The sequence below is a fragment of the Lissotriton helveticus genome, chromosome 9, assembly GCF_964261635.1.
Source record: "Lissotriton helveticus chromosome 9, aLisHel1.1, whole genome shotgun sequence".
In the NCBI taxonomy this organism is placed as follows: domain Eukaryota; kingdom Metazoa; phylum Chordata; class Amphibia; order Caudata; family Salamandridae; genus Lissotriton; species Lissotriton helveticus.
This window is the reverse complement of record NC_136070.1, coordinates 364,169,705-364,188,719: the sequence shown is the minus strand read 5'-3', so window position 1 is coordinate 364,188,719 and position 19,015 is coordinate 364,169,705. Positions and strand designations below refer to the sequence as shown.

Genomic DNA, 19,015 nt, shown 5'->3' with positions numbered 1-19,015 from the left:
TGAGTAAGTAAGAGAAAATGGGATAAGTGTCTGTTTGAAAGGTTAAAGGAGTCACATAAGTCCTGGAAAGTTCTTAAGGAATTCTCTTTAATCAAGTGGTCGTAAGTAATAATACCTTTATCAATCCATTCTTTCCAGAAAAGCGCTCTGTTATTGATCTTGAGGAGTTTATTATACCAGATCGGAGTCATCAAGTGAAGATTAGTGGATGAGAAAAAGGAGCGAAACAGTGAAAGCACTAATGCCTTAGAGTGCTTAAATACGGGAGTAATGAATCTCTGTGGAGGTTGAGATAAGCGAGTAGCAGTAAGGAAAGAGAAGGGAACAAGTTGTGCGAGTTCTAATGAGCTCCAGGCTGTTAAAGGAGGAGGAGGAGATGAATCTGTAAGAAAAGGCCAAATTTGTTTTAGAGTAAAGGCCGAATGAAAACGAGAGATATTGGGAAAGTTGACCCCACCCAAATCCTTGGGTTGTTGGAGGCGAAAGAGAGAAATCCTAGCTTTGCGATTGTTCCATAAAAATTTTGTTAGGAGGCTATTAATGGTTTTGAAAAAATAATGTGGGAGGGAAATAGGAAGCATAGAAAGATAAAAGTTGACAATAGGAAGAAGCATCATTTTAACAGTTGGTAGTCTTCCCCACCAGGATAAAAAAAGGGGGGACCAAAAATCGGTAAGCGAAAAGACTTTATTAAGTATATCCTTATGATTAATTTTAATGGTTTCTCTAATAGTATTGGCATACAGAATACCTAAACATTTGACATGCCTGGGATTCCATTCAAAACCAGATCCCTCAAACATATGAGAGAGACAAAATTGTTAAGAGGAAGGACTTCAGTTTTATCAATTTTCGGTTTATAACCTGAGACCAAGGAATAATCATGGAGTAAAGAAAAAAATGCAGGTAAAGAAATGGCTGGATTGGAAATATACAGTAAAATATCGTCCACATAAGCAGTAAACTTGATTTCAACATTCTGATATACAAATCCGGAGTGGGAGGATGAACATCTTATTTTTTCCAAAAAAGGCTCTAATGCAAGAATAAAAAGGAGGGGGGGAAAGAGGGCAACCTTGCCTGGTTCCCCTATGGAGGGAAAAGTATCTTGATTGTTGTCCATTGACCCAAATAGAGGTCTGAGGAGCAGAATATAATAGTTGAATATACTTAATAATGGGGGGGACTAAAACCATGCCATCTGAGCGCTCCAAATATAAAATCCCAATTAACCCAATCAAAAGCTTTTTCAGCATCTAGTGTGATAGCTGTGACAGGGGAATCCATTTTTGCAACAAGATGTATAATATTAAGAAGGGTTCTTGAGTTATCGGTTATAGACCTTCCCTTGACGAAACCAGATTGATATATATATATATTAACTAGATCAGGAATTACTTTATTAAAACGAATGGCTAAAATTTTTGCATATATTTTACAGTCTGTATTTATGAGAGAAATGGGCCGATAATTTTTGCAGAGAGAGGGATCTTTATCTTTTTTAGGGAGTAGGCAAAGCATTGCTTGCGTAAAAGAGCCTCTAGATTCGCCTATGGCAAGGAAGTGATTAATTAAAGTAAGTAGGTGTAGTACTAAGACAGTCTTAAAATGAAGATAAAAACGCACCGTAAAACCATCCGGGCCGGGTGTTTTATCCTTGGGAAGAAGAGTAATAGCAGCAACCATTTCCTTCTCTGGAATAGGAACGTCAAGGGAGGAGAGATCTACAGATTTGACGGGAGATTTAGGAGTAGATTGAAGAAAAGCGTCAATTTGCTCAGAAGAAGGATTAGATTCTGGAGTTTAGAGGGAAGAATAATATTGAACAAAGCAGTCGAGGATTTTAGCGTCCGTGGACTGAGATAGTTAATTTAACTTAACATCACATCAGAGCACAATATTATAACACCAACCATTGCGTGCATTATGCCGTTGCAAGCGTTACACCATGAGTGTCCACAATATATAAAGGAGTACCGCCATTTTGCTACATTAAGTGTTACACTCAGGGTGGGCAACATTGCGCAAAGCGTGCTTATAACATTTCTATAATTACCACGATTATGCCAGTGCACACCTTACAAAAGAATGCGTAGAGATGCATTTTTCACTTTTATCCTTACTGCATTTTTTAGATTTGCCCGTTGCTTAACAGTTATCAGTATGTGTTTAAATATAGCCCATCACCTAGTTAACCTTCCTGCATGCTTAGATTTGCACTAACATTCACTTCTGAGTGCGTGTTCAGATATGTACATAGAAACCTCGAGTGCTGGCAATGATTTGCACCATCACTTAAAAGTTTTCGGCGCATGGCCATCACTTATCATTAGTGTGTGTTCAGTATAACACTTAGTGTTTCTAGTGCATATTAATATTTTCCACATCAACCCTTAGTGCATGTTAAGATTCACACCATCACTCACTAATTTCCAGTATATACCCAATTATGCAATGTCACTCAGCCATAATCTGTGTGTGCTGGTATTTCAAGAAATAGTCAGACATCTTTAAGGTGTACCTGGATTTACATCATTACTCATAAATATTGAGGATAATTTTTACTCATAAATCAGAATTACTTGCACCATCAGTTAGTAATCCTTAATGCTTATTCCAATTTGCCCCATCACTAAGTAATCTTGGTGCATGTTCATATTTGCCCAGTTCCTCAGTAATCCTTAATTAATATATTTACCTCATCTTTCTGTAATCTTTGCTGCATGTTCTGATTATCACAGTCGCTCCCAAAAAATAAATGCATGTTTGAATTCACACTATTACGAAATAATCCTTAAGACATGCAGACATTTGCTCCAGCGCTCCGAAATCTCGAACACCTGTCAGTTTTGCCTCATTAATCCAATGTCTTGGCTGCCAGGTCAGATTTGGACCAGAACAATTCGCCTCAAAACCATGCACCTTTGCTTATCTTTCCTTGAAGATCCCAGAAAGTGGGTGAAGTTGGTGCTACAGACTGTATATGGACTGCCTCAGTCTAGCATCAGAGTTAGGAGTTTACAATGAGAAGCACAAAGTGGTATAAGGAATGCAGGGATCACTGAAGCAACTTGGGGCCATGGGAATCCAGTGAGCATGGCAGGCACAGAAGCTCAACACACAGTGGAGAGGGCATGGAAGACGTAGGTGGCAGAGGAGAATTGATGATTGGAGTTACATGTGAGAGTCGAAGATCAGCGTAGCATGGGTTGCACAGGAGAATGAGCAGGCCAGCACAGGGGTAGAGGCGCAGGCAGGTGGCACATGGGCACGATGGGATGGAGGAATATGAGCAAGTGGTTAAGGACCAGTGAGACACGGGGCTCAAAGAGAAGTGTGGGGATACAGGGGGTGTAATAAGGTAAGTGGATGGTGAGGCAGGAGAGGGTACAGGAGCAGTAGTGGGAAGTCACGGGGTGCAGACTGCATGCCACAGGTGGGCTGCTTGGGGCATTTGCCTTCTGTCAGCTCTCTGCTGGAAGAAAGATGGTTTCTGTGCAGTCCAGTGGGGTGGTTTACAGAGCTCCACTGGCACTGTGACTTCACCCCGTGTGTTGGACTCAAGACAGGCTTTCAATGTGGTTAGGAGACTTAGAATCTCTGATGATGACCTCCAATGCTCCGCCCAGACCAGAAAAAAGTATGCTTCCAGCAGGGTATGCAGGATAAACAGGCAGAGGAAATTGGAGGTCAAAGGCTTGTTGCTTTTCAAAACCGATCAATAAAAGGCTTTGCCGTTTACAATGCCAATAGCTTAAATTCTTGCAAATGCGAGACCTATTGCATTGCAAATGCTTGCTTATTTTTTTACCAGTGTTCAGCGCATTTTTTAAAATGGCTTCCCTTATCACTTGTACTGACAGTAATGGAACTGAGCAGCTCAGGGGCATATAACTGCTCATGCAGTTAAGGTCACACATGTAGTATAGTGCACACTGCCTTAGGCGCTGTAAGGCGTGCTGTAGGGGTGACTTACCTATACTGTATGCAGTGTCTGCTGGCATGGCACACAGGCTGTGTGCCATGTCTTGTTTTCACTTTTGTCTGCACCAAGACGCCCATCCTGCAATGGCTTTCTGCATGACTTGGGTGAGGGGCCCCGTAGGGACCCTCTTCAGTATTTCAGGCTCTAGGTACAAGAGGTACCGTTTACGAGGGACTTACAGAGGGTGCTAAAGGTATTGCCAATTGGGGTACAATTGGACAGTTTAGGGAAAGAGATCTACCACTGGTGACCTGGTTAGCAGGAGCACAGTGCACTGCCAGTCAAACTCGCATCAAATACCAGGTAAAATGGGGGTGACCTATCAAAAAGGGGCACTTTCCTAAATTTAGTAACTATGAGCATGAGGCACAGCATGAATTTGTTTGAGTTCTGCACCATAAAGCATTGGCTAAGTAAAACTTGGCAAATAGTAAAGTAGTGTTCTAGAATATTGCTAAATGTATTTACCATCTGCAAGGGAAAGACCTAAGAGCTAATTTTGCTGTAAATGATTTTCAGTTGAGTTTATGATCATATTTGTTATAGGTGAATTGGATGATCATTTGATGCCAGTTGGCAAAGAAACTGTGAAGTATGAGGAGGAGCTGGATTTACACGACGAGGAAGAAACCAGCGTTCCAGGGAGGCCAGGCTCTACAAAACGAAGGCAATGCTATCCAAAAGCAGTTAGTATTATCCTAAGCAAACAATTATTTTTTAATGTTTATCGGATTGATTTGCAAACATAAATTAAGGATTTTAATAATGTAAAAATGTGAAAACCGCTTATCCCATAGGTAATGGGTCATAAATGTAATCTCTTTTTAGAATATTCCCATTTTCAGATGGAGAATTCCTTTATTCTCTTGTCTCTGTTTATATCAGCCATAAACCATATAGCTGCTCATGTTCTGACCTGTCATTTGGCTCCCAGCCACTGCTTGTAGAAGTTTACTGCCTAGTCAGTTGCTTCTGTTTCACCCATGCAGGTCAATATAGGTTTATATTTGACTGCTGCTGAAAAGGATTTCTCACTATTAGCCCCTGTTAACAAAACAAATATATTATGCAGTAAATCCATCCTTGGGCAGCTTAGCTCATTAGCAGCATCATTTATTTTTCTGCCAAGCTGAAATTGAGACGTATACCTGTCATGATAACATTCCCGAGTCATGGAAAACATCTATAATTATCCCTGTGTTTAAAAAGGAAAACAGGCAGGATCCTGCATGTTATAGACCAATCTCACTGATTGATTCATCAGTTAAGATCTTAGGAAGAGTTATATTAGTAAAACTAAATGAGTGGGTCAATGAGAATGGCATTTTGACAAATGTGCAATATGGTTTTAGACCTAAAAGAAATACCCAGGACCAATGCCTTAATCTCCACTTGTTGATTGAGAAATATACCAGGGCTAAGGAGGGGTCCATGTACCTCGGTTTCATGGACCTCTCCTCTGCCTTTGATCTGGTCAATAGATCAAAGCTTTGGTCAAAACTACTTGAAATGGGCTTGGATAGGACAATAGTCAATTTATTGGCTGACCTGCTTTCTTGCCTTACTGCAAAAATTAGAGTTTCCTCAACTGGAAGGTGTACTGACGTTTTCGCCTCTGAAAAAGGAGTTAGACAGGGGTGCATTTTGGCACCTCTGCTGTTCACATTATATGTGAACGCCTTGGAGTCCGCTCTTAGGGACGTGACCCTCGATATTCCGCGTGCAGGGGACCAGGAGATTCCTGTTCTCCTTTACGCGGATGACGCGGTTCTTCTTGCGCGTACCGGGGTGGGACTCCAACGCCTCCTGGATGCCTTTGAATCTTTCATGGGCTCACTTGACTTGAAAATAAATGCGAAAAAATCTCAATTTATGCTTATGGGCAGGGTAGCTAGGAAAAACTATCATAAAACTTTTCTCTGTGGACAAGAAAAGCTTGCTCGTGTAACCTCCTTTCCCTATTTAGGGATTACCTTTGACGAGAAGGGCAACTGGGGACCCCATCTAAAGAATAGAGTAACTTTGTTAGCTAGAACATCTACAGCCCTTCAGGGGTTTTCTAAGAAACTTGGGGCCAGGCCAATCGCAGCCTTATTGAAAATCTATAAGGCCAAATGCATTTCAGTGGCATCCTATGGTGGTTCAATATGGGGATATAGGGGACTGGATCCCTTACAGACGATGGAAAATAAATTTTTCAGATCTGTCCTCGGTGTTCCACAGTCAACCCCGTCTTACACTGTTCATATGGAACTAGGGGAAGGCTACATCACAGACCTGATAAAAACAGCACCGTTAGTTGCTTGGCTGAGGTTGTGGCTTAACAAGGAAATCCCCTTAAACCATATCATTATGAGAGATTGTTTGTGTTTGGACAAAGTTAACAACATTAGGTGGTTGACATACATCAAGGAAACTTTCTCAAGGCTGGGGAGGCCTGAGCTTTATTCTGAAATAGATCCTATAACATCTACAGATATAGAGTCCACAAAACTTGCATTGAAAGAGCTCTTATCTTTGGAGAGGGAAGAATGTGAGTTGAAAAAACCCAGTGTCAGGGTTAGCTTAATATTGTCCATACCTGACGGCCCAGAGAACTATTTGAACACTGTGACCTATCCATACCACAGGTTTATCTTAACTCGTTTTCGTTTTAATTTGATACATTTTAATCTTGGTTTTTATCCCGTATGGAGTACTCCAGACAAGGCTTCACCATGTTCTTGTGACCATTTCTCCGAACAGAATACTATGCACTTTGTGATGTTTTGCAGTCATTACATTGATGCGAGGAGAAAGTTTTTGATGCCTATTCTTAGGGAAGCTGGATTTATCCAAGTCAAACCTGCTATTATTTATTTACAGCTTCTACAGACCCCGAAGATCATGTTTTATGTAGCTAGTTTCTTGGTTAGAGCTATTAGGAGTAGGAATATTAGATTAAAAAACGCGGCTATTTCCCCTAAATAGGCATCCTGTATGTATTTATATTAGGATTTGTAATCATATAAGGTTTTCTTCATGGACTTATGGTGTTAGTAACGCTTATTTTGCTGGGGACTTTTTTCTCCATAGTATTTTTCTGAAGCACTTTAGCAATTTAGCACTTTGCACTTTGTATCATTACATCGTCATTACATTGTCATGAATTGTAAATTGATGTATAATTTTTATTGTACTGTATTTTAACTGTTTTTAGAATAATGTATTTTTTGAAAATGTATGTTTTTAGTTTGCCATTGTCTTTGTATGATATTAAGTTATCGCAATAAAGTATTTTGACTGACTGAGACGTATACCTGACATACTTTTTTAGCTCAAAGTTGCTTTGCTGGTTTTATTTGGAAGAAGTCGGATCCTCTGAAGGACAGATCATGTTGCCAGAATTTTTGGGCGCAGGAATTTCATGAGAATATTGTTGTGTGCATGTCTAGGATATTACAAACTTTGCAATCTGTGATACCTTCTCTACAAGGAAATGACTGAACAGATTCAAGAAGATCTTGGTTGCCTTTCAAAATTAGGACTCTTACTGCAAAAGAAAAAGTTTTATCCTTGAGTGCTGGTCTAAGGCGGAAAATAATTCAGTATGCAGCTCTTCGGAGACCAAGATAAAAACGTTCCTCCTTTCTCTTAAAAGCTCAGTCTTATTGATGCTAAGACCAGGACACACATCGAGATCTAAAGAATCCTGCTGGTGGATCATGCCAGATTTCATATGCAGGCTCTGCAGGTTGGCCTGAAGTTCTAGTGGGCGCAGCATCAGGGGAATCTTTCCGACTATGTCCAGATCTCTGAGGGAACTGAATAACAACTGTATTGGTGGTTAACGAACCAGGATTGGGTCAGTGGTGAATCCCTCTCCTTTCCCCAACCAGAACTCACAGTGGTAACCGATGCATCACTCCTGGGGTGGGGCGGCCACTAGGGAGAGGATGTATGTAATGTCATCTTGGCAGCCAGGCGTCCCTCCACTAAGATGGTATACCCCTCTCGATGGAACAAGTTTGTGACAAGGTGCACAATAAAGGCTGTAGATCCCCTTTCTGCCCTTCTTTCTGAGCTTCTTTTGTTCCTTCTTTCTTTGGCCAGCAGGCCTCTGCTCTTGGCACTCTTAAAGTCCACCTGGCAGCCTTTTCTGCTTTTCTTTGGCTACCAGTTCGGCCCTCTTTGTTCACATCCCCTATTGTATGTAGGTTCTTTAAAGGCATTATTCATCTCTTTCCTCCATCTCCTTTCATAATGCCTCAGTGAGACTTAAACATTGTTTTGACTTACCTTATGTGCGCTCCCTTCGAGCCTCTTCACAACTGTCCTCTTAGGCATCTCACTATTAAGACTGCCTTTCTTGTTACCATCACCTCTGCTCGCAGAGTGAGTGAGCTTTTGACTCTTTATTCTAAGCCCCCTTTCTTCTCGGTCCATCTGGACAAAGTGGTGCTTCGAACAAGGCCCTTGTTCCTGCCGAAAGTTGTCACTGCTTTTCACATCGGATGGACTATTACTCTGTCCACCTTTTCCCACCTCCGCACCCTTCCAGGGAGGAGGAGAGACTCCACCGTCTGGACCCGAAATGGGCGCTGTCTTTCTACCTTGACCACATAAAAGATTTCCAGGTGGACGACCAACTCTTCATTGTCTGTGTGGGTGCTAAGAAAAGTTGGGAGGGGCAAAAGCATACCATCTCTCAATGGGTCATCCTTTGTATTAAGATTTGTTACGCTTTAGCTAAAAAGAAACCTCCAGTGTGCGAGCGCATTCAACTAGAGTTAAGGCAGCAACTACTGCTTTGCCATATGGAGTCCCACTCACTGACATCTACCAGGCAGCTAGGTGGTCTTCTATGCTCACTTTTACCAGACATTGCTGCCTGGATAGTCATGTCCAGGGGGCTGGCTACTTTGCCCGTTCTGTCTTCGAGGACCTTCTGGTGTGAACTTGGTTTGCAGTCCCTCTTCCGGGGTTTGTATTGCTGAGGTATCTATTCTAAGGTAAGGAATCTATAACTAATAGTCTCTTTCAGATGAACAAGTTACTTATCTTTGGTAGAGACATATATTAGTTATAGATTCCTTACCGCCCGCCCATCCTCCCCGCTCTGCGAACTGATCCCTAGGGATAGGGACTCCTTGCAGGGCCCTAGTATGACACACCAGTGATCAGTGTCTTTCATGGTTCTGTGCTTCTGGGGTGGAAAGTCGTGTCAGAATTGAAGTTAAAGAGCAGGGTTGGCATCTAAGTAGGCACTGCGACATCATTCCAGCGACCACAACACTAACGACGGACGAGGAGTCGACCGAACCCACCTACCGATCCGCACGGGTACTGCTGAACAAAAATATACCCGATCCAATCTGACGCCTTGGGGTAATTCTAAAGTAAGGAGTCTATAACTAATATATGTCTCTTACAGATACATCGTTACAGATGGTAAGTAACTTGTTCAATAAGTAAAGGACACAACACAATAAATATCTAGCACCAATTTATAAAAATAGAGAATATTTTTTATCTTTAAAAAGGCACCAAAACAACAAAAATCCAATGTAGGGAATTGGAGATATACAATTTTAAAGATTAAATCAAAAATTGTGCATTCTTGTGCCAAAATGCTTAAAGTGCTGTTCCCAGCTATCCGGACCGGACCAAAGTCAACGTTTTAGGCTGACTGCTATGGAGCATGGGTCAGATAGGCTAGGTCCCGGCCAAAAGTTTACTTTCAGACTTAGTCTTTTTCTTGGAGCTTCTCTCTTGTCGATGGGCTCGAGGGCGGCGTGCTGCAGCGCGATGCCTCGATAAGCTTCTAGAAGTCTTTTTCCTTGATGGCGAGGAGCTCCATCTTTCAGCGGGACAAACCAGCGCAGTCAGACCGATTCACGAGCCCATAACAGCAGCTTGGGACTCAACATCAAACCGGTCTCCTCGTAGAGCATTCCTGCAAAATTCTACTGAAAATGCCTTTGTAGTTCCTTGGTTCCTTTGGGCAAAATAAGTGTCCACTAGCTCAGTCCAAGGGTTCGGAGACTTTGAATTGTCTCTTGGGGGCTAGGACTCACAATGCACTTGCACAGTCCAGGAACACTCCAGTTGCAACTGGTTAGCTGGGGTGACTTCTTCCATCTCTTTTATACTTGTTGCTGATGAGTGAATCCACTCCTTTTCCTTTGAGTCGTACACAGTCCTTTTTTGTGGAGCCTTTATAGTGCAGCCGGTGCTGTCCTTTTCAGTGCAAGCCTTCTGTGGTGCAGTTCAACAGTCCAGTAGGGCAATCCTCCTTTTGTTCAAGGCAGTCTTCTGAGTAGCTCCTTTTGCTCTCCAATATTCAGCCTCCATTCAGGGCTGGAAAGAGGGGAGGGGGACACCCCAACCAATAGGGGTAAAGTTACCGCCCTCTGCTATGACCACTGGCATATTTTTAACTCCGAATGCACTGTTTTCACAAGCATCAAAATGGAGAAAATCTTTCCTTGTGTGTGTGTGTGTGTATCTTTCCTTGGGGTGTAACCCAAACCAAAGATATGGCTAACAACACACTACTCTCCCCTTCCAGCCCCCCTCCTAATCTAATTAGTGGGGCTCCCATCTGGCTAGGGATCAAGGAAGTCTGGTTCTCTGTCATATGTTCCTCCTGCCTTTGAAGTGCAGCTTATCCCCCCAGCCCACTTCCTCTCCCTGGCTTCTCCAGGAAGCAAATCTCCTCCCACCAAATGGCTGTATTGTTTCAGCCTCAGGCTTCTTCACACGTACTCAGAGCAGTTTGGCTCAGGCTGACCTATCGGAAGAGGCTGCTACAAGGCTCCTTTAGGTTACTGCTTTAGGTACCCGCAGGATAGTAAGTGCTAAAACTACTTGCCTGTAGTAGTCATTGTGATACTTTGCATGAGATTGCTAGCTAGCTCCCAAGCAAAGATAGACTCTGAGTTTAATAAAAACCCATGGGGATACCAGGACTACAATAGGGGAAACAACGTTGCCTGTTTTTCACTACCAGGGGTTATAAACCATCTTTTAAATTGTCCCTACTTTTTATAGCAATGCACTCTACCGTTGGGGCACCAAGGGCAGACTTTAGAGGGGACTTGTAAGGTATAATAAGGTAGTTTTTTGCTTTGGAAGTACTTTCAATTCCCAAGTAGAATTTGGACGTAGTTTTATTTTAAAACCAGCCTTCAAAGTAGACCTGGCTTTAAAATGACACCAAACACCACAGCAATGAACACTTAATTGCATTAGGTCCACTAAGTCCACTGGGGTCTCTAAACCTACATGCCCTATCTAGTACTAGGGACTTACAGGTAAGTTGTCTTGGACAATTAGAACTATACCAATTACCATATACGTTTTAGAGGACAGAGTTAGCAGAGCTCTGGGCACTTTCAGAGTCAGTAACCAACAGCAACCAACATCTGCCCAAAAAAATGGGTGTTATCTGGGCAAAAAAGGATGACTTTTCTACACAAACTTTTCCATACTTCTCAAAAGCCATTAGCGGTCACATGCCACATTCTGCACTGGAAGCTATACCAAGTTGACACCACTGAAATTGTATAGTAGCCCATACCAGCACACGGATTTTAGTTCCCCTTTTTCTGTGCACTTTTACACAGATGTGGAGCTACTGTTCATTGCTTTTTTCTCCTGGCTTCTAAATCCAATTATTTTCCTCCTAAAAAATTCAGTGGGAAACTTCACAGCCGAGAAAATCTGTGTCACTTTCAGCTGGCAGATGTCCATTTCTGAACATTATGGGTTCTGTGGTACTTGTGGTTGAAGCAGAACTTGAAGTCTCAGCCCAGGCCCAATATTCACGCCTGTTCCTATGACGTCCAAGACTAGACATCACTGACGCTCCCAGCACCAGAGGTAGACTCCTTCCCAGTAGTCCATTCTGACTACAAGACGAATTTGTCTCTACCATGAGCGAGGTCACATCTCAAAGCAGCACTGACACAAACGTTTTGGTTCCGACCCTTCTGAGAGCCAACCAGCTTTGAGGACTACAGTGGAAATGATCGGAATCCATTCTTTCCACACTATGATGATGACACTGTGATTAGATTTGCTGGAGGCAAAATAGTTGGACAACTCCCTGGACACTGGGTTGTGTTCTCCCCCTGGGCCATCAATGGAAGAGAGTGCCTCCTTTTCTGTGGTCATAAGAATGAAGACGAGGTTTTGAATTTGCAGCTGCCACCTATTAAAGTTAGGACTGATGTGTAAATAGAAGTTGCATCATGGCCGAAATCTGTAAGCACTCTATGCCAGAAGGTCTGGTGACTCTCAGACTTTAACAAGGAGGGGAACCCCAATTCATTCCTTATGAGCAAGGCCCCCCAGCCCCCTCATTCCACACTAAACAGAGTTGAAGGGAATTGAAGCATCCAGGAAATGTGTGTTTTCATTGGCCAGCCTAGTTCTCCAGTCAGTCAATGCCAGCTGATTGCTGTGGAGATATTCCCATCCTTTATGGACACAATTAGCAAGACCTTGCCGCTTTACCTGCTAAACTTTAGGCCAACCTGACTCAAATCATCCAGGATGGTGTAGATTCGGGCAAATGTCATATGTTCCAGGCTGGACACTATCGATTGCTTGGGCAGAGGAGTTGAAACTTCGTAGGGCTTTGACATCAGGCATGAATGAGATCCTCTAGCTTCTCTCGTGTCATACAGACCTCACTGATTGATATGCCATTCAATGGGCTTTGCCTTTTTAGGGAAAAGGCTTAGTCTGCATCAGAATACTTCAAAGAAAGCAGGGCCACTATGCTTTCCTTAGGCTTCTCTACTCCGGAAAGTCAATACCCACTGGAGTTTCAACACTTCGAGCTTTGGTATAACAGTAGTGCCAGGGCCTAGTGCCTCCTTAACATGCATCCCAGTCAATTCAGAGTCAGACTGGGATCAAGCAGGCAACGCCCAGGTCACCAGGGGCAGTGAACTTCTTATTGCTACGCCTCTACAGCATCAATCTCCAAGGAGCTTCAGTATGCCATTAGTGGTACACAATCAGCCTGTGGGAGGCAAGATCAGACCTTTCCTCCAGTGTGGCAAAAAAGAACATCCAACAGGTGGGTCTTGCAGGTAGCCAACCAGACTGTGGCCTGCCATTACTTTTCGGTCTGCCATATCTTTCACCCACATCAAAGCAGTTTCTAGAGGAGCACCTGTCTGTCTTGCTTCAGGAGGTGCAGGCTGTTTTAGTCAAAGGATCCATACAGAGGGTTCCGGCTTCGGAAATAGGGACCAACATTTCAGACTGTTACACTTTGAGACTTTGCACTATAGGCTGTTATGTCTGAAAAGAGTTTAACCTTTTTTTAGTTTCCATAAATATTTCTGAACTTTCATAACATTTTATAAATTGCTCTTCTTGGTGCCATCTAGTTTGTTTTCGGTCTTATTTCTGCAACTTTAATCTTGAGATGTTTTAATATTTTACTTTGGTCGAACACCCCCCTGCCCAGGCTGCGTTTAGTCATAGATATCTACGTTGAAGACTACCAGAGCCTGTGCAAAACTTTGTTTGATGATGGGAACAGCTGGAATCTGGTTCTAAGTAAATTCACTTCTGTAGGGTAGAGACTTTAGGCAAATAGCTTCTCCTGACTTCTAAATCAGGTTCTCCATCTGATCATGTACCTTAACATACCCTGAACTTAGTGCCAGATGTTTGGATCTTTTTAGATCCTTTGCGTTGCTCACGCTAAATGCTGGAATTCCCTACCCGCAGGAAAATAAAAGCGGTGGACAATGAATCTGAGTTCAGTACTCATATCAAAACAAGTCTTATTTTTTTTTTAAACAGTCTAGATGCTGTCTTTTCTCAATATCTTGACAGTCTTGATATCGACAAGATGCTGTACAGTAAAAGAACGCTTTAGAAGCACCTCTTAGTTCATTTAATTGTTCCGAAGAAGGATAGAGGCCGTAGTCCTATTTTAGATTTCCCCCCTCTTATTGACTTCTTGGACACATTCAAGATGCTCAAGTTGGCCCTAGTTCTATCTGCCCTGGTCACTGGATGGTTGCTTTGGACCTGCAGAACGCCTATCTTCACGTACTTGTTTTGCAGTTCTGCAGACGTTATTTCAGGTTTAAGGTAGACCTATAGCATTTTCAGTTTGCTGTGCTCTCCCCTTTGGCCTCACTAGTGTGTCTTAGGTGTTTCACTAAAGTGTTTGTATTGGTCACAGCAAACCTTCGGAGGTTGGGGATTCCTGCTCTCCCCTACCTCGATTGACCGTTTAATGCAGCCTCACCACAGTCAGCCGTGGACAAACTCCAGATGACCACAAAGCTCCTGTCTTCATTGGGGTTCACGGTTACCTTGCAGAAGTCACACCTGTCTATTTTGTAATGGCTCCCTTTCGTCCGTGCCAGTGCTGTTTTGGGCCTTCCCTCTGTCATGAGTCCAGGAGATTTGGGCTTTAATCCCAATGTTTGTCTCATTCCTTAGTATCAGAGATGGTGACTCTGAGGCCTCCTGGCCTCCTGCATCCTTCTAGTCTGCTATGTCATGTGGCATATGCAAGCTCTGCAGTGGAACCTGAGGTCTCAATGGGCTCAGCACCAGGGAAACAGTCCGATTACAGTCTGGTTTCAGAGGAGACTACAGAAAACCTGCAGTGGTGGCTGCTCAACGTTAATTAGACTGGCAGAAACCCCCAGAAACCCCCCACCTAGAACTGACGGTGGCCACAGAACCATCACTGCTGAGAGAGGGGAGGTCATCTGGGAGAGGTGGAGATCAGAGGACTCTAGTCTCTGGTGGATACCAATCTCCAGATCCAACAGTTTGAGTGGGGCCATTTTCCTAGTGCTGAAGGCCTCCTGTTGTCCATCAAAGAAAGGCTGGTCCAGGTTCTCGTACGCAACCTCACCACCATGTGGTACTACAACAAGAAGGGCCACCGGGTGGGGTCCTGGTTCCTGTGCCAAGATGCACTTTGTTTCTGACACGGATTGGAGCATCAGGACGTTTCCCTGGTCATGAACCATCTGGCATCATCTTTAAATACCAGGGTGCATGAACTCAGCCAGCATCGCCAGGTTGACCACAAATGAAGCTTGCACCCCAAGGTGGCACAGGACATCTTCCGGCAATGGAGGGAGTATATGGCTAGATCTTTTCGCAAACGCAGAGAACACGAATGTGACATTTGCTCGCTGGAGTTTCCAAGAAAGCTCTCTCATAGAGACTCATTCAGGATAAAGTGGAGCACGAGACTCCTGTATGCCTTTCTGCCGCTACCTTTCCTTCTATAAGTACTAAAGAAGATCAGGAATGACTGGGCCCAGTCATCTTATTGGATATGGTGTGGGCAAGGAGTGTGTGGTACTTGGAACTGCTGGGCATGATCATTTGGCCTCCAATCTGCCTTCTGCTTTAGGAAGGTCTCCTGTCCCAGCAGCAGGGCAGGTTCCTGCACCCAAATCTGTGAAGCCTGCACCTCCATGCATGGAGACTGAACGGGCGGCAATTGACTGCATTCAATCTAACTTCCAAAGTTGTCGATGTCATCCTTGATGCCTGGTGTCCCTCTGCAAAGTCTGACTACACCAGATACTGGGACAAGTTTGTGGCCTGGTGTGGCACCCATAATACGGACTTGTTACATACCAATCTGTCTTCTTGTTTGTTGTAGCTGTGACCCAGCAAGGACTTGCCGTGGACACAGTTAAATGTTATTTCGTCATCTTTGACTGTCTTGCGTGTGCCAGACTAGCCGCCCTTCTTCCAATCCCCTATTGTGATGTGGTTTATAAAAGGTTTGACAGACATGCTTCTTCCCAAGCTCTTTGAGATGCCACAGTGGGACGTCGCTTCGAACCAATCTATAGCTGTTAACTAAGTCTCCTGACTCTGAACACTGTGTTCCTGGTCGCTGTAACTGCAGATCATCGCTTAAGTGCACTCCAAGCTTTCTCAAAGCTGTCTTACATGTGGGCGGACTTTTTACAGAAGGTTGTTATTTCATTTCATGTTTTGCAATCCATCACTCTGTTTTTTTTTGCTCTGCTTCAAGAGGATGAGAGACTCCATCACCTGGACCCAAGTGATTCTTAACCTTTTACATCGATCGCACCAAAGAACATCAGTTGGATGATCTGATTTGTTTGTGGACTTCTTTGGGGCAAAGAAAGGCAAGGCAGTATAGAAAAGAAAGCATTCTGTTAAGGTGAATAGTCCTCTGCATGAAGATCTTCAATGTATTGGCCAGGGAGCAGCTTCCAGAAGGGCTGAAGTGGGCAATTTCACCAGGGCCTGGGCTACCACTGCATTGACACAGAGTGGCTATTTTTGTTCTCTGTCAGGACGTGACATGAGCATCGGGGGTCTACATTCACAAAGCACTATTGCCTGGAAAGCCAGATCAAACTAGAAGGACATTTCAACCTTTTGGTCCTGCAGGACTTTTTGATCCAATGACCATTCCTTGGCCCCACCGCCTTGGGAGGTACTGCTTTGGTATGTATTCTGAAGGTGAGCAATTTAAAGTATTCATCAGAAGAACAAGTTACTTATGATAACACTCTTTCTGGTAGATACTCAGTATAACAGTAAATTCCTCACTGCCCTCCCACCTCCCTTTTCCATTGTATGGTCTAAATTGTTTCCCATTTAAAAATGTCCCAAACTATAGATCTGCAAACGGGTACATCTGATTATTGCTGGACTGCATGTCCGAGGGAATGGAGAGATTCGGGAAAGAAACTGGCTTCAGCATGGAAAAGCACTTATATGCAGCTCCACCGTCACTTACGGAGGGGAAACTAAGTCATCCTGGAGCCCCACAGTGCCACCTACCAGTGCATGGGAGCAATGCTGTTAAGTCTTCTTAATGCAGTCTGGTGCCTGGGATATTCCAAAGGTGAAGAATCTGCAGTTTGAAAGTGTGTTCACTAGAAAGAGCGTTACCGAAGGTAAGTAAATTGGTCATTCTGAAGAACTGGCTTTGCTTGATTCACATTCATATACTCATGCCTGCATAGTAATTTATTTTTAAGCAACTTTCAGGTTGCCAAAGTGAATTTGAAAATGTGTTTGTACAGTGATGCATATGGACTTTTTATTTTTACTTATTGTAGATTCCAGAATGTTTGCGGGATTGCTATGCCAAATTTGATCAGTCCTGTTACCTGTATGTAATAGGAATGGTTTTAACTACTCCTCTTCCTGATGAGCTTAATTTTCGGAGACGTAAACTGTACCCTCCAGAGGACACCACAAGATGCTTTGGAATACTAACAGCCAAACCTATACCTCAGGTACAACTGCACTGTTAATGAGCTGAAAGAAAGTTGTATTTGATGGTTTGCAAGATCATGTTTCTGGGCACATAAAATGTTGGAAATTTTTGTGTGTGACTTAGTTGGCAAATAGGCAACTACATGTAATTTTTCTGTATCGTATGAACAGATAGTGCACTAAAAATATTACAGCCATCATTAACAACCACTCGGTTTAATTTGAGTAATCTTATTATACTAGCAGAATGTGTTTACTGTAAATGATACTGTTCTATAGTTGGAAAGGATTCTAGCTTAAAATTGTCACATTCATATTTATTGATTATCTTAAAATCTTCCTAAAGATTTGTATTTTCATCCAACATCAACCTGAAAATGCCTGTTGCAGAGGCTGCTAATATTTGAACCTGCACATGCAGAAATCGAAACCGAATAGTTTGTCACTTGATGATTTTATACCTCTGATGGGAAGTGTTTTCTTCTTATGGCCAGGACATTGCAGCAGTGGTTACTAAATTTGCTAGCTAGTGATTTGCACATGAAGAGTAGGCAGCCTATATAGGTTTACATAGACAAGTGCCAGCTGTTGCCTAACCGTTTGTGACTAGTTACTGAAAATTTTATGATTGTGGGAAATAATTTCAAAGTATTTCAGTTACTCAAACATCACTACAGCAGTTTCTAATCTAGCACTGTATTGTTAATAGATTGATGGCTCATGTTGAAATATATTACACACAATAGAATGTATTGCCTACTTATCTCTTTCCTGGAGTTTGGTAGGCAGCCTGTTGAATAGGTAGACAGTACTTAATCTTCTAGAGACGTCTAGCTACAGATTCCTTATCTTCGAATTACCCCTAGGCGTCGGACTTCATCTGAAAAGTTTTTCGTGAGCAGTACCCCTGCACATTGGTAGATGGCGTCGATCAGCTCCGCGTGGCATCACCCACGCCGTATGTGATGTGCACCGTGCGTATAATTAGGGACTACCCCAGCACTCTGACCTCGGTTCTTTTCTTTCCACACCAGTCAGTACAGAGAGGGCTACCCCTTCAGTCACTTTTTGACTGTGCTTTTTGATGTTTTGTCAAAGCTTTTCTGAGAGTTCTTCTCCTGTTGTGGTGTGAATGTCCACTAGAAAGACCGGCTTCAAGTCCTGCGTGGCCGTCATCAACAAATGTTGGGGACGGACCAGCACCTTGTATGCCTTTGGTGCTTGGAACATGACTACGATGCGAAGACCTGCGCCGATTGCTGCACCACGCACCCCAAGACCTTTAGAGAGTGATCCCTCAAGCTCCGTGCCTCCCAACGAGAGACGCTGCGACCCGCTTGAGAGGAAAAGCCCGGGATCGATCGCAGAGTCCACAATCCTTGTCACACTCCGAGGTTGTCAGGCCACTTGGGTACGTCTCACAAAAAAGAGAGTAAGAAGTAATTCGAGGCCTGGCTCCTTGGTTGAGCCAGCACCTCAAAGCTTCATTTGTCCCTGAGTTTCCCAGAGTCTGAGCGACCCCTCCCGCTCAACTCCACGAGTTTTCTGAGGCCATGCGCCTCATATGTGAACGCTCCACCAATGCACAGTTTAGTCCTGTGGGTCTGGAAGGGGCTCCTACTGATTTTATGCCAGCTAATCCAGCCCCAGCGCCAGTCGGGCCCCTGGGATTCACAGATGGATTCAGACCAGGGCCGGTCCTACCACCTTTCCCAATACCGGTGCTCTCCAGCAGCGCTTCCCCCATTCTGATCCCGACTCCGACACGGAGACGGCACA

At 43.5% G+C, this 19,015-nt stretch overlaps 1 protein-coding gene across 2 annotated transcripts in view; it reads left to right on the top strand.

Annotated features, from left to right (window-relative positions):
• Window positions 1–19,015, top strand: part of DICER1 (dicer 1, ribonuclease III) — a 561,110-nt gene that overhangs the window by 264,671 nt on the left and 277,424 nt on the right. For both annotated transcript variants that reach the window (XM_078660108.1, XM_078660109.1), the window contains exons 15-16: window positions 4,532–4,671; window positions 17,077–17,256. In XM_078660108.1, coding sequence (XP_078516234.1) covers window positions 4,532–4,671; window positions 17,077–17,256 — 320 coding nt within the window. The remainder of the gene's footprint in view (window positions 1–4,531; window positions 4,672–17,076; window positions 17,257–19,015) is intronic.